The sequence below is a fragment of the Heliconius melpomene genome, chromosome 3 (assembly GCF_056956725.1).
Source record: "Heliconius melpomene rosina isolate 202511_hmr_F chromosome 3, ASM5695672v1, whole genome shotgun sequence".
In the NCBI taxonomy this organism is placed as follows: domain Eukaryota; kingdom Metazoa; phylum Arthropoda; class Insecta; order Lepidoptera; family Nymphalidae; genus Heliconius; species Heliconius melpomene.
This window is the reverse complement of record NC_140391.1, coordinates 3,882,708-3,910,661: the sequence shown is the minus strand read 5'-3', so window position 1 is coordinate 3,910,661 and position 27,954 is coordinate 3,882,708. Positions and strand designations below refer to the sequence as shown.

At 31.9% G+C, this 27,954-nt stretch overlaps 1 protein-coding gene across 4 annotated transcripts in view; it reads left to right on the top strand.

Moving 5' to 3' along the window:
• Positions 1-27,954, top strand: part of Sol1 (CUB domain-containing protein Sol1) — a 255,522-nt gene that overhangs the window by 175,810 nt on the left and 51,758 nt on the right. For all 4 annotated transcript variants that reach the window (XM_085208009.1, XM_085208010.1, XM_085208011.1 and 1 more), the window contains 3 exons: positions 8,591-8,679; positions 15,639-15,761; positions 17,710-17,781. In XM_085208009.1, the coding sequence (XP_085064135.1) occupies positions 8,591-8,679; positions 15,639-15,761; positions 17,710-17,781 (284 nt within the window). The remainder of the gene's footprint in view (positions 1-8,590; positions 8,680-15,638; positions 15,762-17,709; positions 17,782-27,954) is intronic.

Sequence of the window (27,954 nt, the reverse complement as noted above, 5' to 3'; positions counted from 1 at the left end):
CTACTAAGGCCAACAAATTTTACGACTTCCACCATAAAACATGCAAGTCTGAGAGTAGTATATCATATAAAAATCATAACATTGTTATAATCCACTCAGGAGGATAAATAAATAAAATATTTACACGACAAATATCATATGAGAATGGATTTAATACACTCTTCTTTTACAGTAAATATATACAAGAATGCTTATTCATCTTTACTTATATTAAAATTCGTTTATTTTTCCCAATTGTTGCGAGTTCGATTAACACTTGAGGGATTTTTTTTACAAAACGTGGCGTTTAGTTCCGCCTCTCAACATATACATAGTCTCAAATTCTAAGCTGAAAATTCTTTAAATAAGACATTACCTAGTTTAGTAAAAAAATATGTTTTTAAATGTGTCTTGTAAGTTATGAATATTGTCAAACCATACAAATTTAAATTCTAAATATATAAACTAACGTTTTAAAAGCTATAAAAATATATAGTATTATTTAATTATAAAATTATTAGTTCAGAATCACTTTTCGGTCCATTAATTTATTATGGACCTAACTCATTACATACCGTTAGGGATGCGGCGTGCGGTCCGCGGTCGGCTGTGGTATATTTAATTAAATGAATGCTAGTATAGTTTATCTAATAGATTTATTTGATATTTTCAAAGTTAAGTTTAGTTAGAAAATACGTGCTTTGAATCGTATATTAGAACTTAATCATAATGATTCTACATATCGCTCATTTGGTGCAACAATGACGTAATTGCAAAAAACTGCATCTTTTATCTTTTTCTTATTTTCAAATGTCTTATATGCGTATATACAGGTATTTCTCTCATTAAAGCCTTGTGACACAAATTATAGTAGTCCAATAATTAAATCAGTTTCACGCAGTATCCCGCACACACCAGGCTAGCCAAGGGAAACCTAGTGTTAAGACACTCCCCATTTTCCATCGAATTATAGTAAGTAGTTCGATAAAACCTCCATATTTTAATTGTATACTTCATAATATTTACATTATTAAAATTAAATTCAAGTTTGGTTATGAATAATAATAAAATAGTACAACTTCTTAATAAATACAATTCAGAATTATATAATTAATATTTAGTCTAAAATATAATTTGTTTATTAATACAATAACATTCAAACAAACTCCAAAGTTCATCTTAATTAACTTCGTTAGATTAACAATAATATTATATTTAGTATAGGTTTGTTCAGTATTCGGTATAATAAAGTTACTTACCCCAGGCCTACGAACTTTCACAGAAATAGTCCACTTTAGTTAACTTACTGTCTCTGCTAGCTAAAAACAACAAGGCGTAAATTCTGCCGGCTTCAAACTTAATTTACAGTATTTTAGTATACGTACTGTACTGTATACAAATATTTTGAAGTTTTTGCTTATTTTTTTTCACGCTGTATCCCGTACATAGCAGGTATACGCTAGGTAACGGAACTCAACGCCGCAAGAACTTTGCTTCGACACCAAAGCGTTAAAAAAATGTTAAATATTTTATTTCCTTGAACGGGAATCGAATTTAAACACACGCTGGAGCTTTTGCACTGGCAACAAATTTGAAGTTAGGACGATGTTTCTAATATATATATATTTTTTAATAATATTTGTCAATACAAACAAGCTCGAGAAGACATGATAAGTATCGCAAATTTTATTATTGAACAGTTTGGTATTCCCGAACGAGTATTTTTAAAAGGTAATTCAATTTAAACCATTTTATCTGTCATAACGCTTTTAAAACTTGTGGACCGATTTTTCGTTCGATTGTATATTCTGCTTTAACCAAAATATATTTATATTTGTAGTCTGTATGTAACAAGAATATAAAGTTACTAGTGGACCCGAACGCGGCTACGCCCGCTTGAACTATACGAATATTTATTAAATATATTTATGAAATTATTTTCAGTTTTCAATAGAGAGATGCGTTAAGCAAGCTCATTTTGGGTGACGTTTTCTAACAACAAACTTTGCAAATCTTTACTTAGCAACGGTCGCTTAGCGAGGGTTGTTATTAACATGGCGGAATAAATTGCATGTCAAATTAATAAGTATTTTAATATATTGGTATATATCGACAATATTACAAATATGAGAAAAAAAATATCCTATGTTCATCCCAAGACCCTCAAGTATCTCTATATGAGTATTTTATCATAATTAAATTAGCGGTTTGGCCCTGATTGCGTAAAAGACAGACAGACAGACAGACAGACAAACAGAGTTACTTTCGAATTTATAATATAGGTATGGATATGTAAATATCACTAATAAAATAAAATGTATATGAATACACAATACTTCAGATATGCAGATTTAATTGTATAGAAATATAAATTGAATGTTTGATATAGTTAATTATACAAGATAATGACAATGCTCATTAATAGAGACGGCTCATTCATTATTCAATTATGATGACTGTAGATAGCTTGTAGGTACTTATTAATTATCTCATTTGAGGTCGTGGCACGAGCGTATCACTGCGGGTTCGATTCCCACTCGAGGAATAGAAATATTTAATACTTCAATTTCTTTGTTCTGGTGTTGAGGCAAAGCAAAGCTTTGAATTTCATCACACAATGCAATACCTTTAGAATTCAACGGAAAGTGGAAAGCAGAGTGTCTTAACACTAGGTTCCCTCTGCCTACCCTGCTGCAGCGTGAATCTACTACTACTATACATTTAATTCCATATTTTAAATCGAAGCTATTTTATCACTTCCATATAAATTTGGGAGCTTTACGTGCTTACGGTAATGTGATTTCACCAACTTCCTGTTTCCAAGCTGAGGTTTCCATTCTAACTGTATGACTTGTTTTGAAATCCCAACTCAGGTGACCATCATTGTTAGGTACAGTCCAAATTGGCTTTTACTTTACCATATAAACATACAAATAAATATTTAAACTAATCAATATGAACAGAAAAGGCTTATATTAGATTTTTCAGACAGTTTTCTGTAAAAGTGACAATATTACAAATGTATCATTCTAATATATATAAATAGTTTAATAATAACATATTTGAACATAAAATACCTTTTTAGGCGTCAATACCCTAATATTATTTCTACTAAGGCCAACAAATTTTACGATTTCCGCCATAAAACATGCAAGCCTGAGAGCAGTATATTATATAAAAATCATAACATTGTTATAATCCACTCAGGAGGATAAATAAATAAAATATTTACACGACAAATATGATATGAAAATGGATTTAATACACTCTTCTTTTACAGTAGATACATACAAGAATGCTTATTCAAATTTGCTTATATTAAAATTCGTTGGAAGCCAATGCAATTGTTGCGAGTTCGATTACCTCTCGAGGGATTTTTTCTTACAAAACGTGGCGTTGAACTCCGCCACTCAACATATACATAGGCTCAAATTCTACTAACCTGAAAACTCTTTAAATAAGACATTACCTAGCTTAGTAAAAAAAATATGTTTTTAAATGTGTCTTGTAAGTTATGAATATTGTCGAACTATATAAATTTAAATTCTAAATATATAAAATAACGTTTTAAAAGCTATAAAAATATATAGTATTATTCAATTATAAAATTATTAGTTCAGTATATCAATAATCACTTTTCGGTCCATTAATTTATTATGGACCTAACTCATTACATACCGTTAGGGATGCGGCGTGCGGTCCGCGGTCGGCTGTGGTATATTTAATTAAATGAAAGCTAGTATAGTTTATCTAATAGATTTATTTGATATTTTCAAAGTTAAGTTTAGTTAGAAAATACGTGCTTTGAATCGAATGGTAGAAACATAATAATTGTACATATCACAATAATGACGTAATTGTATGTTTTAAAAACCACAAATATGACAAACTTCGACTATATTTTCAAATATATGATCAAATAGTTTTGCACTAAATTAACCTTATATATGTATAGATACACTTCCCGTTAAAGCCTTGTGCCACATATTATAGTAGTCCGATAAATAAATCAGTTTCACGCTGTATCCCGCACATGCAAGGGAAACGTAGTGTTAAGACACTCCCCATTTTCCATCGAATTATAGTAAGTAGTTCGATAAAACCTCCATATTTTAATTATATACTTCATAATATTTACATTATTAAAATTAAATTCAAGTTTGGTTATGAATAATAATAAAATAGTACAACTTTTTAATAAATACAATTCAGAATTATATAATTAATATTTACTCTAAAATATAATTTGTTTATTAATACAATAACATTCAAACAAACTCCAAAGTTCATCTTAATTAACTTCGTTAGATTAACAATAATATTATATTTAGTATAGGTTTGTTCAGTATTCGGTATAATAAAGTTACTTCCCCCAGGCCTACGAACTTTCACAGAAATAGTCCACTTTAGTTAACTTACTGTCTCTGCAACTAAAAACAACAAGGCGTAAATTCTGCCGGTTTCAAACTTAATTTACAGTATTTTAGTATACGTACTGTACTGTATACAAATATTTTGAAGTTTTTGCTTATTTTTTTTCACGCTGTATCCCGTACATAGCAGGTATACGCTAGGTAACGGAACTCAACGCCGCAAGAACTTTGCTTCGACACCAAAGCGTTAAAAAAATGTTAAATATTTTATTTCCTTGAACGGGAATCGAATTTAAACACACGCTGGAGCTTTTGCACTGGCAACAAATTTGAAGTTAGGACGATGTTTCTAATATATATATATTTTTTAATAATATTTGTCAATACAAACAAGCTCGAGAAGACATGATAAGTATCGCAAATTTTATTATTGAACAGTTTGGTATTCCCGAACGAGTATTTTTAAAAGGTAATTCAATTTAAACCATTTTATCTGTCATAACGCTTTTAAAACTTGTGGACCGATTTTTCGTTCGATTGTATATTCTGCTTTAACCAAAATATATTTATATTTGTAGTCTGTATGTAACAAGAATATAAAGTTACTAGTGGACCCGAACGCGGCTACGCCCGCTTGAACTATACGAATATTTATTAAATATATTTATGAAATTATTTTCAGTTTTCAATAGAGAGATGCGTTAAGCAAGCTCATTTTGGGTGACGTTTTCTAACAACAAACTTTGCAAATCGTTGCTTAGCGACGACGGTTGTTATTAACATGGCGGAATAAATTGCATGTCAAATTAATAAGTATTTTAATATATTCTTATATATCGATAATATTATACATATGAGAAAAAAGTATCCTATGTTCATCCCGCGACCCTCAAGTATCTCTATATGAGTATTTTATCACAATTAAATTAGCGGTTTGGCCCTGATTGCGTAAAAGACAGACAGACAGACAGAGTTACTTGCGAATTTATAATATAGGTATGGATATGTAAATCTATATATATAAAATCGAAAAGTCACTCACTCATCACGAAATCTCAGAAACTACATGTGCTAGGAATGTAAAATTTTGCATAGGAGTTACTTATAGGACGTAGGTGCTCGCTAAAACGGGAATTTGCAATATTCGACTTCTAAGGGGTTGTTTTTAGGGTTGAAAGTTTGTATGAAACTTCGTTACTACAAATGCTAGGAGTCTCAAATTTTACATGGACGTCACTTATAGGACGTAGGTACTCATGGAGACAGAAATTTATAATAACGTAGTTCACGCAGGCGAAGCCGCGGGCGGGCCGCTAGTATCACTAATAAAATAAAATGTATATGAATACACAATACTTCAGATATGCAGATTTAATTGTATAGAAATATAAATTGAATGTTTGATATAGTTAATTATACAAGATAATGACAATGCTCATTAATAGAGACGGCTCATTCATTATTCAATTATGATGACTGTAGATAGCTTGTAGGTACTTATTAATTACCTCGTTTGAGGTCGTAGCACAAGCGTAAGCGTAGCGCAATGCGGGTTCGATTCCCACTCGAGGAATAGAAATATTTGATACTTCAATTTCTTTGTTCTGGTGTTGAGGCAAAGTAAAGCTTTGAATTTCGTCACACAAAGCAATACCTTTAGAATTTACCGGAAAGTGGAGAGACGAGTGTCTTAACACTAGGTTCCCTCTGCCTGCCCTGCTGCAGCGTGAAATTAAAAAAAAATACGCGTAATTTCATATGACAGTGAAGTGTAGCATCTACAGGAACGATTACGGAGTAGAGTTCCTTTCGAAAAAGTGTTAATGTTTTTTTAAAAACATTAACACATCATTATTTTTCTCATTTTCTATAAAAACACACTACGTGCTTACGGTAATGTGATTTCACCAACTTCCTGTTTCCAAGCTGAGGTTTCCATTCTAACTGTATAACTTGTTTTGAAATCCCAACTGGTAGTTACCTGAACCATCATTGTTAGGTACAGTCCAAATTGGCTTTTACTTTACCATGAAACAGAAAAGAAGTATATTAGATATAAAACATATTTGTAATAAAGATAGACGCTGTGTTGATTCACGCTGTATCCCACACATAGTAGGGTAGGCAGATGAAATTTGGGAATTTAGTATTATAAGACATTCTATTCCCCATTAAGACATTGCCGTTCTCCATTTTTCAAAGAATTTTTGAGACCTTACGTATTGAGTGGCGAAACACAACTCCGCACTTCGTTACCAGAGCGAGGAAAATTACATATTGCATTACATGTTAAATATTTGATTACCTCGAATGGGAATCGAACCCAAAACCTTTCTAGTCATACGGCGGCTTTTTAAATAAATAATTAATATAAAATAACACTGTTGCTATTATTTATATACTTAGATATCTTGGAATATGCTGTATTATGCTAGCATTGTTTACTTTAATGCACATACATACAGATATTTTCTTTATATTTCTTAAGAGACTAGCTAGTAGCTAAGTACAAGAACTTTTTTACTCTAAAGTAGAATTAACTTATCAAGAAGTCGCTTAGTTCTGATTTAATTTGTTTCCTAGTAAAGCTTTGCTGTTCGAGATAGGTATCGTTTTTTTTTTACAAAATTAATTGATGATGCACATTGGGATGTTGTTAATGTATTTTTCTTTTAGTTTTAGCTACCTGTCTAAAGCAACTTAGACAGAGAGGCTAGTGTTGAGACACTTTATTTTTTTATTTCTTTTTATTTTTATTTCTATTTTTATTTAGTCGTCGTGGCGAATGAGAATAAGCGTGTGACTATAAGCGCGACGGTTGTGAGTCGATTCTCATTCAATTTAATTAAAAATTAAAAATTTAGTTGAAATAATATTTTCATTTCCTATTTCTGGTAACAAAAAAGTGGAAAGTGGAAACCGGTAGTATCTTAATAGAGACCGCAGTGTTTTAAAACTAGGTCCCAAGGTTCCCAAGGTTCCCAAGTTACCTTAACCTTCCCTGTTATATGCGCGATAATTAATAAAAAAACGTATTAGTTTTTATAAACATGATTAAAAAATAAAAACGGAACAGAATAAACCTATTGTATATTTTTTTTATTTCTTTCTTTTTTTTTATTTTCTTTAGAAAAATCGTTGAATATAAAAAAATCATTTTTCACAAATAGGTATTTAAAAGTATTAAATATATGATTCTAGCTATAAATTTCCAACATTTTCGTTGCACCTTTGTTTCACACTAGCGTTTCATACTAGAAACGAGACTGAAATGAAGCCTATATCTTCAGCCAATTTATAGGCAATGATACGAGTGTTCTGTTGATACGAGTCTACGAACAAAGGCCAGTTGATAGCATGTGCATACGAACGAACTTTAAATATTAGAGCTTTTGAGAGTTTTCTATCAATTTTTAAGTAATTTTATGTGAAAATTGTTAATTAAGAAAGATATTTTCTTGCGACAGCAAATCAATTTTGTGTTATTTGTGGTTTAGGTAATATTTTTATGTCAAATCCTCATTAATTAGCCAAAGTCATCGTAATACTCATAGCATCACGATATCTGTATGTAAGGCGACAGCTGTAGATTCGATTCTTACTCAGGACAAAGAATTATTTTTATTTCCTCGCTCTGGTAACAAAACGAAGCAATTTGTATTTCCTCTCCTGATAACAAAAAACTTGGACATAAAGCGAAGAAAAGAGTGTCTTAACACTAGGTTCTTTTTGTATATCCTGCAATAGTACCTACTATTGCCTGCCATACAGCGTAAGAGTAAACAAAAATAATTAGTAACTGTAAAAAAATCATAATCATCTATTTTATTCCATACAAGCATTATCATAGTTATAATTTTCACAACGAAAATATATATCAACTAAAAATAATAATTTAATTCAACTTTTAATTATAACAAAGGGCTGTCGTGGCGCCGATGTACAAAGAGTATCGGTAAACGTTACAAGTTGTGGGTTCGATTCCCACTCGAGGAAATTAAATATATATTTTTTCAGTTCTACGTTCCGATGTTGAGGCAACAAGTTCCGCCACTCTCTCTGCCAGTCTCCAGAATTATGAGGAAAGTGGGGAGTGGAGTGTCCGAACACTAGGCTCCCTCTGTCTACCCTCCCAAAAAAATCCCAATCTTCACAAAACCTCTAACTCCATTACAAATATACTTGCCTATCGTTTCCAACGTGACAGTTTAACCAAGTTAACCCTACCTCATTCACAGTTGCCTCCGTCGGGCTGACATCATCAAAGTGTTTGACGGGAAGGACACAAACGCGGCGGCCATTGCGATGCTGTGTAACGAGCTTACAGGTAAATGAAATCCCTTTTAGCTTTGAGCTTTAAATGAAATAGTTGAATCAGCTTCACGCTGTATCTCGCACAGCAGGGTAGGCAGAGGGAACCTAGTGTTACGACACTCTGTTCTCCACTTTCCGCTGAATTATAATTGGAACTTGACGCTTTGCCATGTTATCAGAGCGTATCAATAACAATATTAATAAAAATTAATTCATTTCTCCGTCCACCGAGTGGGAATCGAACTCACAACCGTCATGTTTATAGTGAAACGCTTCTGCCCTTGCGCCATGATGACCTGTTATTCCCTTTCCTTTTTATATATTAGTTTACCACGTTCTATAAATTTAATAGACAATATTGACAGACATCAGTTTTACTCGTTCAGGCAATATTCTTACCATTATATTATAATACGTACTTACTGTAAAAGAAAATCTTTTGACACAATTCTATTGTTCTTCATACTATATTATTACTGAAACGCTAAGCAAGACTTAAAGAACAAAACAGGGCCTGCTTTCTCGAGACAGTCTAGACGTGTTTCAGTTTCATTTTATAAAAAAAATATTGGAAATTCTAAGCTAATATAATGCATAATCCTTTTATTCTTTGAAAAATTTTCGTTTAAGAAATTCAAATACAAGAGCTAGCTGTACTAGACATATTATTTGATATGATATTATTAGGTCATTGTGATGTAGAAGCACAATATCTCACTGTAAAACGCGACGCGATTGTAGATTCGATTCCCACATGGGGGCATAAATTATTTTCATTTGGTCGTTCTGTTTACAATACATATAAAGCATAGCGTTGAGTTCAGCCAATCAAGATACAATGTCTCGAAAATTGGATACAAATTCATGAACTTGAGTGTTTTAACGCTATGTTCCCTCTGCTATTCTGCTATAAATATTTTTATATGGTAATATATAAAGAGAACCACAATACGTTTACTTGTTGCTTTATTAGTTCCGATTGACTCAATTTGCATACATCAATTTTATAATATTATTGAGAGATCAAAACCAATAATTTTACTATTAATTTATTTTGTGTAGATATTATATTTAATTAAAAAATATTCATAAAACGATATTTTTACATAGCATGGTAGGCATAGGGAACCTAGGAACCTTATTGGGCTCGGTTTCCATTAAACCACATTAAACCACACATTAAACACGTTTCCCATCCAAATATTTAAGGCATTGCGTGTTGAGAGGACCACATTGAACACCGTTTTTTGCCTCGTTATCAAAGCGAGGAAATGAAAACATTAAATACAGTTTAATCTAATGGGAGTCGAACCCACAACCTATCCTCTGCCCTCAATGAATTTAAAATTAAATAAACGTCAACAATATCTAGTCGCTTCTAAGATCATATTCCTATACTATCCTAGCTAAAGAACTTAATATACCATGAACATTTACCTCCTAAAGTTAACCTAGAAATACTTAAAACAGCGTGGTGTCTAGATAATTTTTCATTGTGACATTTATTGAGTTACCTATCTGCTGTGGCGGCGTGTATGGCACTCGAGGGAACTAAGGCAACTTTTAATACGAACTGCGCCATCTCCAAAGCAACCGTTATTCATCATATTGAACTATACTTCTACTGTTGAAATGGTTTAATAGAAATTTGTTATTTAAACTGTTGATTATTATTTAATTTTGTTTTTACTGTAAATTATTCTTATAGCCTATCAAGGCAGTCTATTCTATGGGTTTAGTCGTTGATACGGGAGTTGCCTGTCTAGGGATATAGGAAATAACTGCCTATAATTTAGATATTATAAAGCTCATTTCCTGAAAAGAAGTATGAACAAGTATTTTGTCATAATATCCATAAATAAGGCCAGTCATTTTTTGGCTTTGGTGTCGAGTCATTCAACACGCAATACCTTCAGAAGCCGGCGGAAAGTGGAGAACGGAGTATCTTAACACTAGGTTCCGTCTGTCTACCTTGCTACATGTGGAATGCAACGTGAAAATGTAAAAATAAGATATTTTAAAAAAAAAATAAACTTATATAAAATAATCATATATATATATTTATGTGACGAAAATACTAAAATATTTAAATTTGAAATAAAACTACATATACGACATCGTCTATAAAACTATCATTTCCATTTTGCGCTCTGAATCTATACAGTATAGATCCTTCAAGTTTCTAACTCCATTTCCAATTTTATAGTGGCGGTGTTTCCCTCCATACATATGAAATGAGTTATTCCTAGCAATATACATTGAAAGCCGCGATTTCATTGTACGCCATCGATCGAGGCAAAGCGCTCCGTAGATACGGAGAACAAAAGAAAATAAAAGATATGTGAATGGAATGCATTATCTATGTAGATATATGACTTTAAAAGTTTTCACGCTTTACTATTTTTCTTATATAGTATGGTAAATAAGGAAAATTTAGTGCTAAAACCTTTAATCACCTTATATTAGTCGGAATCATACTCACAAGACGATATCCCACTGCTCTATGACCACCTCTGATGTACATGTTTATAATTTTTTAGTACTGAAATAGTAAGCCTAGCCACTGTAGATTGATTTTATGCTAATTTTGTTCTTGTAAAGTTTCACAATTTATTTGCTTTTTTTATTATTTTTTTCAACCTACATAAAATAGGTAAACTGCTCTTCCTCCAAAATCACAGAGTTGAGATAGAAACCAGAACCTCTGTTTGCAATATCTAAACAAAATTCAAATAATTTAAAATAATATTAATACAACAATAAATTTGTAATTAAAGTAATAGTATTTTAGAATATATATATAGGATGGAAAGCAAGTAACATTTCAGCTTCAATTAGTTCAATCAATACATACAAGTTCCCTGTATGTTCTAGTGTGGCGTCGCCTCACGTCAGTCGTAGTCCGCTATTGAATGAATAATGCTACCTAGATGTAAAATCGACTTTCAGTTCGATAGGGCTAGGATACTGTAGAATCTAGAAATGCTTTAGAAATTTAGTTCGATTTTATTTGAAAATTTTGTACGTCTTACTTTATAGCAGTATGGATGAGAAATCTCGAGAGAATGCATTATTTATTTTTTAATATTTTCATTTCTCCGCCCTGGTGGGCAAAAGCCCAGCGTTGAGTTTCCCCACTCAACACGCAGTGGCTCGAAAAACGCAGAAACGTAATAGCATACCAGTTTTTTTCTATTTTCACCTATTCTAAAAGTTTTTCTATTATAGCTGTTTGTGTTATTGAAGCCGTAGCTAATAAATATAAATTAAAAACGTACTGTAACTTACACGAAGTTGATTTAAAAAAGACAATAATCTACTAAATTAGCTTCACGCTTTATCCCTAGCGGGGTAGTCAGAGAGAGCGGAGCGCCATACGTTTCTCTCTCTCTCTCTCTCTCTACGTAGCTCCGTCCTCCAGCTCCCGGCCTTCCGGACATGGCGTGTTGGGTGTCGGTCCCCAATGCCGCACTCGTCGCCAATTAAACTACTTAATTTAAAATTTAGGTATATATAATGGCTTTAATAATATATGTATAATATGTACCTCGATGCAATACCTTAATCTCATGTAGATCAATATGTTCAATTCGAATATACAGTTGTGTCTAGAATCAATCTAAATTCAAATTCATATATGAAATACGTAATAATATAAATAAATATTGAAAATGTAAAGAAATTCTTTTGTACCTAAATAAATAATATTTGAGGTTAATTGATATAAGACATACTGGCTTTTATTCGTAAATTTTAATTAAAATTTAATTAATTGTAAGGTATTTTTTAAATATAAAATAAAAAAAAAGAAACGTAATGAATTAGTTAAAACAATATGACGTAAAATTTTCAACGTAAAGGCTGGAGTCAACCCTAAAAACACATTTACTGGAATCGTACTAAATTAAGATTCACGTCGTCACTTCAATATCTAATTTCAGCTGCCTTTATTCAAATAATACTTGCTTTCATTAAGAATTGGAAAAAATTTGTCACGTACGTGACTAAATAATTCTAAAATGAATTATCTGACGATATTCTGTCACGCTTTAAGCATTAATTGAATTTTAATTCATTTGAATCGTGTAATTTTGGGTGATTAGGAGATGTCTTTTGATTAAAAAGTGTAAAGTACTATTAAAGGTAAAGTATATAGCAGAGTTTGTTTTGAGAGCGCAAAAAGGGGGGTTATGAGTTTGACGTGTATGTGTGTCTGTTTGTGGCACTGTAGCTCCTGAAATAATAAACCAACTGAAGTGGGGGTTTTAATCGAAAGCCTTGTTCATCGACGGTTCTTAGCTATGTTTTATGAAAATTAGTAGGATTAGTAGCTTAAGCTTAATCAATGATTCTCGAGTTCGACGGAAAATGCTAAAATATCTTAACATTAGGTTCCCTCTGCCTACCCTCCTGTATGCGGGATACATCGTGAAGCTGATTTTAATTTAACTTTATACTAAAATTGAAAACAATATCCGTAAATCATTTATTTAGATGAAACAAAACGAATTCTGTCCCCATGAATACATTTCGTCAGAGGCCGAGCGAGTTGTGATTGTCGTCGTTTCCCCATATAATTGAGAATAGGTGCTCAACTGCTCAGTATTCAAACTATGTTAGTGTTGCTTATTGGTTTTTTGTTGGAATACAACTCGAGGGCATCATATATTTGATTTTTTTATGAAATGTGAGCAAATATAATATAATGATATGTTGTTTCTTCAGTTTCTTCTACTATCTTCTTCTTATGATGTTCTTCTTTGTGTCAATGCTTAAAAACTTTTAATGCACCTTGCCAGTATTTACCTACATTGACTGCATTCATAGGCGTAGGAATAGGGAGGCTGGGTGGTTCGTGCCTATCCCAGTTTAGGTTTATGCCCATCCCAGAAAAGTTATTAACAAAAATTTGCTCTAAAAAATAAAAAAAGCTAGAGTCCCGCTAAAGTTGAGCGGGAATTGAACACACAACCACCGAGTTTATATTGAAATAAATAAAATAAGTAAAACATAAGAAATATAACATAGTGGAATATGTTAAAATAGGTGTCTCATTATATGAGTATAACAAGATAAGAGTCAGACAACATACTTACATTAGTAGAAGTAAGTTATTTCTGTTGTATCTTACAGACGTCTTTATTACTTTTAATAAAACATATATAGCGTAGAAAACATATATTTTACGGCACAGCCAGTTTATTAGTTAACATATATTTTAAAAAACAAAAAACCATATACATAAATACATATAAAGCTTCACTAGTCAGAGAGAACGGAGAGCTACGGTCTGTACATACCTCTTTCGCCTCGTCCACTGTCATCAACCTCTTCATAATGCCCTCCTAAGTATCCTTATGATTCTTACGTTACCTTCCTCCAGTATCTTTGATACTGTGTTTTTGAAGGTCAACCGAGGTCTCCCCTCTCTTACCAAAAAAATTAAAAAAAATAATAAAAGATTTCATATAAATTACTTTAACTAATATCTTATCTTATCTTATCTTATTATCTTTAAGTAACATTAAGTCAGTAGAAACATTAAAAAAAAAATAGGTTACAACATCGTATTACAGCAAGTATATCTATTTGGGTTTCTAGAAACGAATTGCTATATTACGTGTACATATGTGTGGTACGACCTAGTTAACAACCGCCACCTAAAATTAATTAGTTCGAAAATTCGTCTAGAGTAATAACGTGAGGTTTCACGATACAAGCAATAAAGTGCTACATTTTCTCTTATGGCTCAGTTATAACGACTGCAATCGATAGTTGTGGATTCATATGCTATTTAGAAATAAATATTAAAAAATTACTCTACCTGCTTTACTGAAACTCAACGCCAATTCTTGTATATCTAAGATTTGGGTAACGCGAAAGAGAAGGATAGGAATTAAACCTACAATGTTCACGCGGACAAATCTTAACTACGCTTTAACAATATTGACTTCAATGAACTATAAAAACTTAGAATATAGAAAGGCAATATATTTAGACAAAGTAGCTTTTATCTATCACTCTGAAAGACAATGTGTGGCGTTGAGTTTGGCCACATAGCACGCAATATGTACCTCAAATATCGAAAAACGGAGAACTGAATGTCTCTTTTAAAATGTAATTCCAGGAAAATAGAATTTGGAGCAAAAGAAAAATACTTTTTCCAGAAAACATATAAAAATAGTATTACATACTCGTTGTAGATACGTAGCCTAAAAACTAAAACTAAGCTTTTGGTATATTCTCGACGACTAAATTTGAACACAGGCTTACAAACCTTGTCTATTGGATAGTAAAACTGAGGGTATAAAGTGTTTACGATAGATACACCTGTTTTTGCGTACTCACTCGTGTCCTCTACGTAGTAGTTTGTTCGTTGAAATATCAACGAGATTAACTTTACCGAAGTCGAACGATGTTTTTTATTATTTTGTACATTTCTTCTATCTTTACTCTTCCTCTTATTTTCTCTGCTGCGGAGGGAAAAGGGAAAGGGGTGGGGGGGGGGGTTATAACAGATTTTTTTTTTATTTTATTAAAATACTAATCTAGTGTTAAAATACTCCGTACCCATTAAGACACATCCATTGTACACTTCTCTTCGGTAGCCGAATTCTGAAAGCATTGCGATTTGAATGGATGAACTCAACGCCATGCTTTATCTCGTTACCAGGGCGAGGAAATTAAAACATTAAATATTTAATTCCCCCGTATTGGAATCTAACCCACAACCACTACTCTTACAGTCAAGTGCTGTGCCGTTGTACCACGACGGCGCTGCGTCTTTAATTTTTTTCTTTTTCATTTAATCTCATTAAATAAAAATTAAATGATACTATCAGAGAAAGAAATGAAAAAATAATGAATCAAGCCATTTTATACACATTGGTTAAAAAAATCCATCAAAAGGTTAATGTAATCGTTAACATTATTATATGAATATATGATAACATGGTTCCCTTTAATTCACAGGTTACGAGGTGTTGTCAACAGGTCCTTCCTTACTATTACAATTCACAGCGAACTCGGCGTCACCAGGCCAGGGTTTTGCCGCTACTTATCATTTTCAGCCACCACCCGACTCTACCGCTGCAGGTATTCATTTTATTTGATAATGTAAATTAATTTTTATATTTTTTTTGTTTTTATAGACATTTAATCTTTGAAAGTAAAATACAATAATAAAGAAAAAATGCAAAATTAAACTCAGGCCATCACTTTCCTCCAATTTTCAAATGTCTCAAAAATGTGGGGAAAGTAGTGCTTAGCTCTACGTTTTCTCTACAAAAAAATTTATTCCTTCTTTGAGTTTTATTATATTGTTAAATCCCCCATAAGAATTTTCCTATATATTTTCCAACTGTTAACTACGATTTCATTATAAGAATATATAACTTTTTTTATTTATGAACCGACCTTAACGAAATGAACACTAAATATTAAGGGAAATTTGCCAAAATACATTAGTGAAAACTGTATTTAAATCAATTAGTCCATTTCTGAAATAGGCGTACACAAGCGTTCAGACAAGCAGGAAAACCTTAAAAAAAATATTTGTATAAATGCTTCCAACGACTTATTTTTTAATATATCTTCAACGTACAGACAGCAATGTGTTAGTGTTTCCATATAATGTATAGTATAGATACATATATATTCGAATAGACTTACTGAAATATTATTACAAACAAACGCTATGGATGAAAATATTTTTTTTAATTTATTTTCACTAGCATCGAGCTAGTCCCAGTATGAAAGCTGTCACTATATCAATACGTAACGAAGCCAGTTACACGTATAAAATATTACTATTACAACGTTTTTGTTTTAGTAAAAATGTAGCTTAAATAAACACTCGTGCCGGAATACCTGTGTTTATTTAAGGAAAATAAGCAAATAAGTAACAAGCATTTATTAATACTTTCAGTTACTCTTGTAGAGAAAGTACAGCGTTGAGATCCCTCACTTCACATACAACGTCTCGAAATTGAGCGGAAAGCGGAGGGCGGAGAGTTGCACTACTATTTTTTCTCCGCCTACTATATGCTGTTAACTAAAAAAAGATAATGTTAAAGCATCATAAAATGTCCAAGCTATCATGATGAATGTGCACTACTGTATCTTGCTAACATGGCTTAAATGGTTTTGGCATATTTCCAAAAGGGTTACACGTTCCTTAATAGCTTATATCTTATGTTTACATATTATATATTTTAATTTAACTTATGTTTAAGCAATGAGTTGTGGGTTCCATTCCCACTCGAGGCAATGAAATACATATATAATAATTTCATTTCCTCACCCTGATAACAAGGCCAAGCGCGGCATTATGTCCCATTCAACACCCAATGCCAAGTGTCTTGATGGAAACGTAGTGTCTTAACAACTAGGTTCCCAGGGTCCCTTTGCTACTGCTGGATATGATTAGTAATATTTTAAAGTTGTTTTCTTGAAATTCAAAGTATTTCAAAAAATATAATATATGTTCTTGTAATTTAAAAAAATATATACTGTGTGTTAATGTTTTTCTATATATTTATTCGGAATTTAATAACACAGGTATATTATAAAACTTTTTAAATTATAGACCAATTGCTTCAAGTAACAATTAATCATATCAAACTCTTTTTTAAAAGCGCCATCTACATATTTTTATGTACTACAATATTCTTAAAATACGCTAGCTTATCACTAACTAGTAGTATACTATGGAAACACTAGATGGCGCTAGCAAAACTACCTTTTATTTTAGTTCATATTTTTATCATAAGATGGCGATATATATGAAAAATAACTTTATAATACTATTTGAAAATAGCAGGCTAGGCAGAGGAAACCTAGAGTTAAGACATTCCATTCCTCATTTTTTTCCAATTTTCGAGACATTGAATGCTTAGAGACGGAACTTAAAGCCGCGATTTGTCTTATAACCAGGCTGAGGAAATTATATTAATTCACTCCCCCCAATGAAAATCGAACCCAAAATTGTCGAATTTACAGTCAGATTTAGTCCGCTAAACTAAATAACATTTTTTTTTTGCAGACTCCGATCGCCTGTTAAAGTTGAGCTTTGGTAAAGCTTTCGAGTCTCTTGGACCTGAAGTGAGTGCAACAAGTAAGTGGATTTTTTAACTTTAAAATTTAAAAAATATTTTAATATCTAAATAAAATATTTACTTTCATACAAACGTTGCGCTTTATTATTTATGTTTAATAAAGTGAAGTGTAATATTTTGAAGCGGATTAAATAATACTGAAATTCAAACGTTTAAATATTTGAATATGCTCTTTGTGTGATCATAGCAATATTTACGAATGAAGATTAAACATTTTAAACTGAGAATTATAGTATAAAATGTATTATATATAAAGTAAATATTTTATATTTACTTATAAATCAGTAGCTATACTTAAATTTTTAAAAAATATATATTTATTATTTATATTGTTTTAAATTTATGTTCTAAATAATAGTTAATTAACTATGAACAATATACCATGTAATGGAAAAAATATTAACACAAATAATTCAATTTAAAAATATTTTTACTTTTTTCTCCTCCTTTTCTATTCAGCTCTTGAAATATAATTTATGACTTAAGTTTAGTTTATCTCTTAAGCAATAAAATAATATTAATAAGTTACTAAAAGTATTTTAAAAATAATACGATAATTAATTATATTAAACGTTATATGCCGCTTAAGTAAAAATATATGTAGCGTAGATACGCCATATTTCTTTGTAAAACAACTTTTTAACTACAGGGCGGTAGATACCTAAAATTAACTCGGAAGTCGTAAAATCTCTAGATAGTTTTGCGCTAAATTGCATTTTTCAATTACTGAATTGTCCACCGTTCTCGAACTACAATGAAATATTGGAATTATTGAATTTAAGTTTAGTTAGAGGACATAAAAATATTATACTGCAAATTCAACATGGATTTCAGTATGAAGACTTATTTATGTTAAACAAGACTATAAAAATTTAAATATTGGATTGAATTTTTTTAATTTGTTGGTTTCCTTTTTTGAAGGTTTCATCGTCTTTAAATACAATAATTCTATTCCACAAAAGAATGTTTGCATCTGTAGCAATATTGCCAGATTTTATCTCTGGAATTATTAGTAACTCATTAAAAAGTAAAGTTATTATAAAAGCGTCCACTAAAAGCGGGGCCATGTAAGACGCGGATATTTAAATTTTGGGCTAAAAATCGGGACATCACGCCAAAATCATGAGGTCTTGCGACGCTGAACTGTTGTGACAGTGACAAAAGAAAAGAAAAGAAGTCTTTCTAAAAAACTAAAATATATAAAGAATTAAAAAACCAAAACTACTCTATACCCATCTATACCTAAACCATTGATTTCGAATTGCAATAAAACTGAAAGTCGTAGACAGCTGCCAGTGAAATAAAATATGTTGGAACGAGCCATATTTATATATTTATTATTACACCCTAACAGAGGGTGGATTTAGGGTTAACCTTCACGGGGTTTTATGTGAAAAGTTAATAAATAACAAACACATAGTATGTGAACGTTAGCTCTGAAATTTCAAACGAAGGTATAAAAAACCAAATTAAATCAAATTAAAATTAAATTAAATCAGCAGATAGGTAGAGGGAACTTAGTGGTAAGACACTCTTTGGAACTCAGTGCCGCACTTAGCCTCGACACCAGAGCGAAGAAATTAAAATATAAATTTAAATAAATATTTCATTCTCCGAGTGGGAATCGAACTTACAACCTGTAACGACTGGCCTCTAAAATATGATTTCTTTTTTCATTTTGATTTTTTTTTTAAAAACAATGTAAAATCAAATAGACACATGTGCAGAATATCTACGAGATAGATACTACCGCAATTTCATATTACTTTTCGAAGTGAAATGGAAATAAATAACTTTTAGACGTTTTAATTGAGCATGGTCCTCGTTAAAAACTTTACAATGCGAAAAATAAACTTTGGATAGAAAGTTTATGAACAAAAATTCGTAAATCGTACGTAATATCAAATTCGAAGCATTGCGTGAGTGGCGGAACATAACGCCGCACTTACTCAAAACTTATTTAGTTAATCATAGTTATAAAGCTTATTGTATAGAAAAAAAACAAGTATAAGAAAATAAACTTCTGTTACTATAAATTATATACACTATCGAAGATTCTAAGTAGATATCTAAGAAATAACTTGCAGAAATATTGCTAATTGAATGTAACCGCAGTACTAAAGAGTCTCACCATTAAGTGTTATGTTATGGAATCCTAACCAATAACGAGTTTCGCAAGAGTAACTTCAAGTAATAACTATAAAATTCACTGCTTCTTACAAGTATATTTATGTTTATATGATTTTAACACCTTTTGGAATAATCGGCTACTGCATCTAGTAGTTGTAAGTTCAAATCTATTCGTATATATAGAATACAAATAATTTCTTGGTCTATTTTTTTTATGATACTAAAAGGACGTATCTTAAAACTCATTATCATCTATCTATCCTCGTCTACTGCTGGATATAAATCTCTCTGGCCGCTTCTGAGCTCGATCTTTAGCTCATTGTGTCCAAGTTATGCCTGCCACTAGAAGCTTCACGCTGTATCCCGCACACAGCATACTCTGCTGTAGAGGGAACCTAGTGTTAAGACACTCCGTACCCCATTTTCTGTCGAATTCTACAGGCATTGCGTGTTGAGTGGCAAAACTTAACGCCGCGCTTTGCCTCGACACCCGACACCAGAGCGAAGAAATGGAAATATAAATTTAAATAAATATTTCATCTCTTCGAGGGGGGATCGAACCCATAACCAGTCTGGCCTCAACTGTTTGAATTTCAACCTACAACTGACGTACAGTCAAATCAATTCAATCCACACGGTAACTACGTCGGTGAGGATATCAAATATATATAAATTTTACAACATATTATTTCGTACAGAAACTGCTCTGGGTGCTATAACACAGAATAAAACATCTGAGACGTGCTAAATAAATAATTAAACAAGCTGCATTGAACGTTGCATTAAAGATGGCTGAACCAGTATGTAATAGTCTAGTGGAGATCCACTATAGAGGAAAAACAGAGTTAAAATTAAATTGGTAAAATTTCAAATTTCAAAATTGAAGCCAGTCGTGGCCCAGGGGTACAAAGTGTTGTGTAAACGGGACTGGTTGTGGATTCAATCCCCAATCGAGGAAATGAATCATTTATTTAAATTTATGGTTTCATTTCTTCGCTCTACTGTAGAAGCAAAGCAAGGCGTTGAGTTCTGCCAAGTAACATGCAATGCCTTCAGAATTCGGCAGAAAGTGGAGAATTGAATGTCTTAACACTAAGTTCCCACTACATACACTACACACAAAATAATCAATTTACTAACAAATTTAACGTAAATCATTATTTTCTATATTTTCTATTAATTTCTTTTCGAATTGATAGGGCCAATATATACTCATATTTGTTGGCTCTTTACAGTGTCTCTAGTGTATATCTATGAGTGTCACCAAGTTGTGTGGAAAGCCAAAGCTAAAAGAAATCAGATTTTGGTTACCTTTTTGGGGTGACATCAAAGAGATTCCTCGATGTCACAATTGCGTCTCTTTGCGGGCTTTGATTCGAGCTGAACCCAGCCCTAAAAATACAAAATGCCCTATCCATTAGGTAGGACGGTTTGTTAAATAAACTAACTAATAGTTTAGCTTATACTCTTTGTATTTTTGTTTCGATCATACTTGGAAACAGAAATATAATATTGACATTTTAATTAGGAACAGATTGTAAGGAAATTCTAGTCTATATCACTAAGACTTAAAACGTAGCTTAGAACGATAGAATTAACTAAACTAAAAGTTATCTTTAACTTTCATACACGATTGCCAATTGATAAATGTGGACCTTCAAAAGTTGGCAGTACGTCGAGGGCAGATATTTTAAACTTTATATTGTATTTTACTTCTACTGATTCATAACTTAGTGTCGCTTTCGAACTTTTCCATTCATATTTAAAAGTTCATTGTGAAAGTAAATTATCCGTAACGACTTTCGGTTAAGTTAGGTTTTGTTTAGGATCGTTCTATCTATATATCTTATGTATACCATCAGTTTCTGCTTCATCACAAATGCTTGCAGTGTATAGGGTGATTGTCAATTCAATCAGTCGCCAGGGTCGCCAAGTGATCAAAATTTATAGATTTTGAAAAATCTGGGAATTTCATAATTGAAGAGCAACTGGAAATATCTACCCTATAGATTTTGATAATTTCATCCAAAATGCAGGTACTTCCCGTGGACCTACAATTATGAAATTTGTCAAGTGATAACTTACAGTCGGTACAAATAAAGGAAACAATCCCAAAAACATAAATTTCTAGATATGTCATAAAAAAATCATTACACATTTTTATTTGTAGTTTATTTTCCACAAAACGAGTACGCTCTTTTCTGCTGTCTCTAAATTCACTAGAAATTTCAAGGTAAAAAAAATCTAATTTGCCTTATATTTCAAATATTAAGTAAAGTTGGTAAAAGATTGTTATAGAAGAGTCATTAAAACACATTCCCGCTTTAATAACACTCTAGCAGGCATTGATATAGGTTTATCTTAGTTATGTATGTTGCTCTGGCTTATTACTTTGCTTCCATACAGTGAATAATACAACAAGAGTTCTAACGTTTATACTTCGGTTGCCTTGCACCTCGCACATATTTTGTAACTAGTGGACCTGAACGCGGCTTCGCCCGCTTGAACTATACGAATATTTATTAAATATATTTATGAAATTATTTTCAGTTTTCAAAAGAGTGACGTTTTCTAACGACAAACTTTGCAAATCGTTGCTTAGCAACGGTCGCATAGTGACGGTTGTTATTAACATGGCGGAATAAATTGCATGTCAAATAAGTATTTTAATATATTGTTATATATCGAAAATATTACAAATATGAGAAAAAAAAGTATCCTATGTTCATCCCGAGACCTTCAAGTATTTCTATATGAGTATTTTATCACAATTAAATGAGCGGTTTGGCCCTGATTGCGTAAAAGACAGACAGAGTTACTTTCGAATTTATAATATAGGTATGCATAACAAATTAGTGCATAGAATAACTGAAATAGACAATTTTAGAGTTATTTAGAAAGATGTAATATAATCGAAGCCAGTTGTTGTCAATTAATTACAGTTATTATTAACTTCACTGTACCTTGCATTATAAAAAATAACACACAAAAATAAAAACAATAAAAACAAGCATAACCCGCTGCCTCCTATCATTTACCAACGGAGTTATCCATTTGTATTACTTCCCGCACACTGTAGACTCTAGTACAATTCCGTGTTTATCTTTTCATCTCGTGTTCAGTATTGTTATTGGTTTATCTGTAGTTTGCTCAGCGAGCCGTTAGAGCGAAGCGAAGCGACGCCGACGGTCGACGGTCGATCGGTAAAACCTTTAAAACGACTTTACAATTTCACGAATGATTACGTTGCATCCAATGTTTGCTCCATATCGGTTTTAGGTGGAATCAAATCGGGAATAGGTGTGTTTGTATGAAGTGGGATTCATTTGGTGAGAGTATCAATATGCGTATGCTAAGAGGTTTTTTTGCCGGTAGTGGTAGAAGCGTCATATCAGGATGTATGGAACCATTTGTTATTGTAAGCTTTGGTAGAATTGCTGTTAGCTATATATTACTTATTTCGTTTCTCTCCTTTATTTCTATGTTAGCTTATGTGAAAAACATATTGTACGTTTTTACTTTTTTGTGTAATTGTGTGTGCAATTGAAAAGTTTATTTCTAGTTTCAAAATAAACCGTGTTTTTCCAAGTGTATATTATAGGTATTGCAAGTAATTGTAAAATTTTTGCCTGTCTGTTCTGTTTGTCCAGGCTAATATCCAGACTAGCTGAACTATTTTTTATGGGAGTAACAATGAAAGATAGAGGGGGTTTTGCAGTAGCATCTAGGCTACTTTTTATCCCGAAATTCGTGTGGAATCTATCTTTGCAGAAAATAATTATTTATTATATTTTTTTATTTAACTATTAATAGTAAACTTCGCTGAAATAGTACACACATCCGTAAACTACGTATAAAAGGCAAACAAATATAAACAAAAATATTTTATAATTGTACAAAACCGTTCATCCGTTAAAATTCTTTAATAGCACTTATATATTTAAATCCAGGAGTATTTTTACATATAAAAATATTTTAAGCAGTAAATTGCATTTTCTCATTACCCATTCAGCCAATACCCTCGATAATATAGTACCTTTATGTTCATATATCAAGGAATCCCCTTTTGAGTACAAAGTTGATAGTGGTAGAGAAGTTCGCTGAAAGCTAAAGTTTTAATTTATGAGGCTAAGTGCTTATTAAGCCAGTGGTCATAGGTTCGTTTCCCATCCAATATAATTATCTATAATTAACGACTCTTTTATATATTTTATTGAACAAAAAATATTTAAATCTAATAAAGAAATATGAAATATTACAAAAAAAAACTGTAAATATAAACGTTATTTCCCTTCGAAAGCATACTGAACTGGAATATTTGGGGATTCTAACGAGTTCTAACCCGCGGACACGAGCACAGCGATGCAATTAGACGAACTCTCAATAGAAAAGCCCTAACGAGGCAACACGATTGCTAATACAAACTTTACTTTGCAAATGGTACGGTGTCGCACATTTTCTGCTGACTTGGATGCCATTTAAATTTAATTAAATTTAAATATACAAATTTTATAAGGTTTTTTATAGTAAATGTAAATATATGTCATTTTAAATATTAAATCGTTTATTTTAACTTGTTTATTTTTTAATGAGTTTTTTATTAAATTTAAAACTGATTTGAAAGTTAGGCCTCGGATATTTTGGAATACTGTGTTTCGTTTTTTATTATTCAGTTCATAGGACCAAATTAAATTATTTTAAAATTTATTTGGTTGCTTTCTAGTTTGTATATTTTCGACATAGAAATCAATTACCAATATAATATGCATTAAGATGAATACTTTAATTAATTTAATAATAATAATAATTGTCCCCTAAAAATTATCATTTTTCTAAATGAAAGTGAAGTCTTAAAAACTACCCTCTTTGCTCTATAAATATTATTTTAATGTCCATATATTACCATTATTATCTTAATCAAGTAAATCATTAGCTACAATAAGCTGTTTCTCTAATTGACAGCACATATTAGTATCAAGAAATAAGCATTTCCATGAACTAGGTGACATTGCAAGTAGAATTGCAAACGCGTTGAGAAATAATTATTGTAAATTATGTAACAACTAACGTTATATCATCAACTAGAGACGAAGACCTCAGCAACGCAGTGGAATAGTGTCTAATTGTACACTATGGCTGTGAGTTTGATTTTAAATCGAATTCCATATGAAATTTATTTTTATTTCTCCCCCTCAAAAAAAGCACGGGGTTGATTTCCGCTACCACAATTACAGAAATTAAAATAGTTTATGAACTAAAATAATATGGAATGTAATCGACCTAAGCACCATATTCTCAGCGTTACGACCGTATTGAACAGCGAGTTGATTGGCGTAACTTAACGCCGCACTTTGTCAATCAAAATGGGTAAATGAAAATAATGAATTCCTCTTAATGGGAATCGAACTGACATACATAACGTTTACTGTGATACTCTGTTTCACTGTGCCACGATGGCAGGTGTAGACTTATAAAATAATATTAAAAATATAAATTTTGTAATAAAATTTATATTTACTATCATCCAAACCACACCTCAACTGACTCAAGATTTATAGTTAAATTTGTACAAAACTATGTTATTTACAACCAGAAAATCTATGGACCCATAGTGTTTTATTATCCATGAACTTTATTGCTACGAGCACTCGCTACGTTACTGTTGTGGCATTATCGACTGTAAATATTATTCATATATCTATTATATTAAAAATAATTATTGTTATTTTATTAATAACATATGTAAGATTTAATTATTTTACAATATATTTTTTTCATTTTTACGTTATTGTAGTTAGACAATCTGATGTATGTAGTTATGGGTTGAAATTCCATTAAATTTAAATGTAAAAAAATGGTTAAAAGAGAGCAAAGTAGTATTACCATCGCCAATTTTTTTGTTTTAAGATTCAATTGATTTTTTTTCCTATTTTAGTATTTGTACAGTACAGATAAAGTAATTCATATATAGTAATTTCATATTTATATCCTCAAAGTACCTACCAGGATTTGTAGAGGTGACTTTTGAATACTCCCAAAAACAACACCTTCTATACCTTCATTGAAAAGCTTTTAATACTGAGTGAACCTAGTGTAAAATATTTTGTTCTCCACAAACATCCAAATCAAATTCGAGAAATTGAATCATTTTGAAATTAAAAAAACTTATTTTCCCTTGAATTCGACATGTTTTGAGGCTGCCTTAGTGTGCCATGGTTATTTAAAAGCCTGCACAATCTGATTATTTTTTTATTTTTTATCTTCACGATGTATCCCGCACACGGCATGGTAAGCAGAGGGAAACTAGGACACTGGGTAGTGTTATGACACTTCATTCTCATTGAGGCGTTTCCATTACCCACTTACCGCCAAATTTTGGAGGCATTGCGGAACTCAACGCCGCCGCGGGAGAAAAAGAAAAAAAAAAATATTCCACTCCTCCGCGTGGTGATCGTACCCACAACCACCTCATTTACGTTAATTAAACTTTTAGTAACAAGCATAATAATTAACTGAAACATTTTTACGTTCATTATAAATTATTTTGCAATACCACGTACCTACATAATACACACCTATAACTGTCGCGTATCCCGCTCGAGTTTGTTTTAAAGTTCCTGTTTGACTAGCAAAGTAGGAAACGTAGCGCTGCTTTGTTTAAGCTAACTTTGCATTAAGTAAGCTTCAAACATTCAAATGAAAATATTCAACTATATGCAATTTTAAACTATAAACAATTTAACCTATTGCAATTTTAACCTAATGAAAAATAACAAAGCTACATACGTCATGAACAGGCTGTACCCACTCATTTACAAGCGGAGTAAAATGTCACTTCGGAACAAGCTGACATTGTACAAAACTTACATCCGTCCTTCCGTTCCTCCTTCTTGATCCTGGCGATCCAATTACTGTCGCAAACGCCCAATATATAGGCAGGATTCACTACTCAGTCTCACGACACGCTCCCTGCCGTCGTAAGAGGCGAAGAGGCTAGTCCTATCTCACGGCACGTCCGCGCCTCGGCAAGACGTGGCCCAACCGTCAAACTTTCCCCTGATTAGCGTATGCAGGGCATTCCTCTCCAAACGCCAACCCTTCACGAGTGTCCATCAAGCCTCGTACTTTTTCTTCAGGGGTGAGCTGCTCTCGCCCCTCCCCGCCAAGTGACGCTGGCAAGACCAGTCCAGGTTAATATAATAAAGTCCATTCGCTTTTTCCAAAATAATAAAAAAATATATAAGAATGTTACCTAGAACGGAGATTATCTGAGGGAATTGTCATCAGTTTTGTACGTGTAGACATTTAACTTGCAGAGACACTCTGGAGGCGTGCTTATAAACTTCATCCTTTCTTTAGCTTTATATTGAAACAAGCATGTAGGTAGAAGGTTTCTGCCAAGTTTTCAAGACATAACGTATTTAGTAGCGAAAGTTAACGCTGTGCTTTATCTGGTTACCAGAGCGACCAAACAAAAGTAATTAATTTTCTTGCTAAAATTTAATATTTTATTTTACGGATCGGCAGAAATAAAATCGTGTGAAATACCATCACTTCAATAGGAACTCTCAGCACTTTGTCTAAGACGATAGAGGGAACATAAATATTTATAATATACCTAGATATTTCGCATTCATAATATGAATATTTATATTCCCCGGAGTTGAATTTGAATTCATAATCGTCGCCCTATGAGCGTCACGGTAGCAATTTCAAAATATTTTACGTTCAAATTGTATAACATATTCTTTGTATATAGCTGCGTAAGCAGAAAGGACCTCACATTTAAAATTTTATTTAATTATTTTTTAGTAAATGAAATTAATGTTAAGCATAATAACTTATCTAAGTGATGGTCGAATTAAATAAATTTTAACCTCAATATTGAAAAGACAACTTGTTTAGTTTCTTGTCTGCTCTTCTCAACAGAACTGCTTTTCGAGCCAGAGATGGATTTATGTTAATTAGACGGATGGATGGATGGATGGATTTTTTAAAATTTGATCGAACCAGTACGAAGGTCAACGAAAAGTGTAACTTAC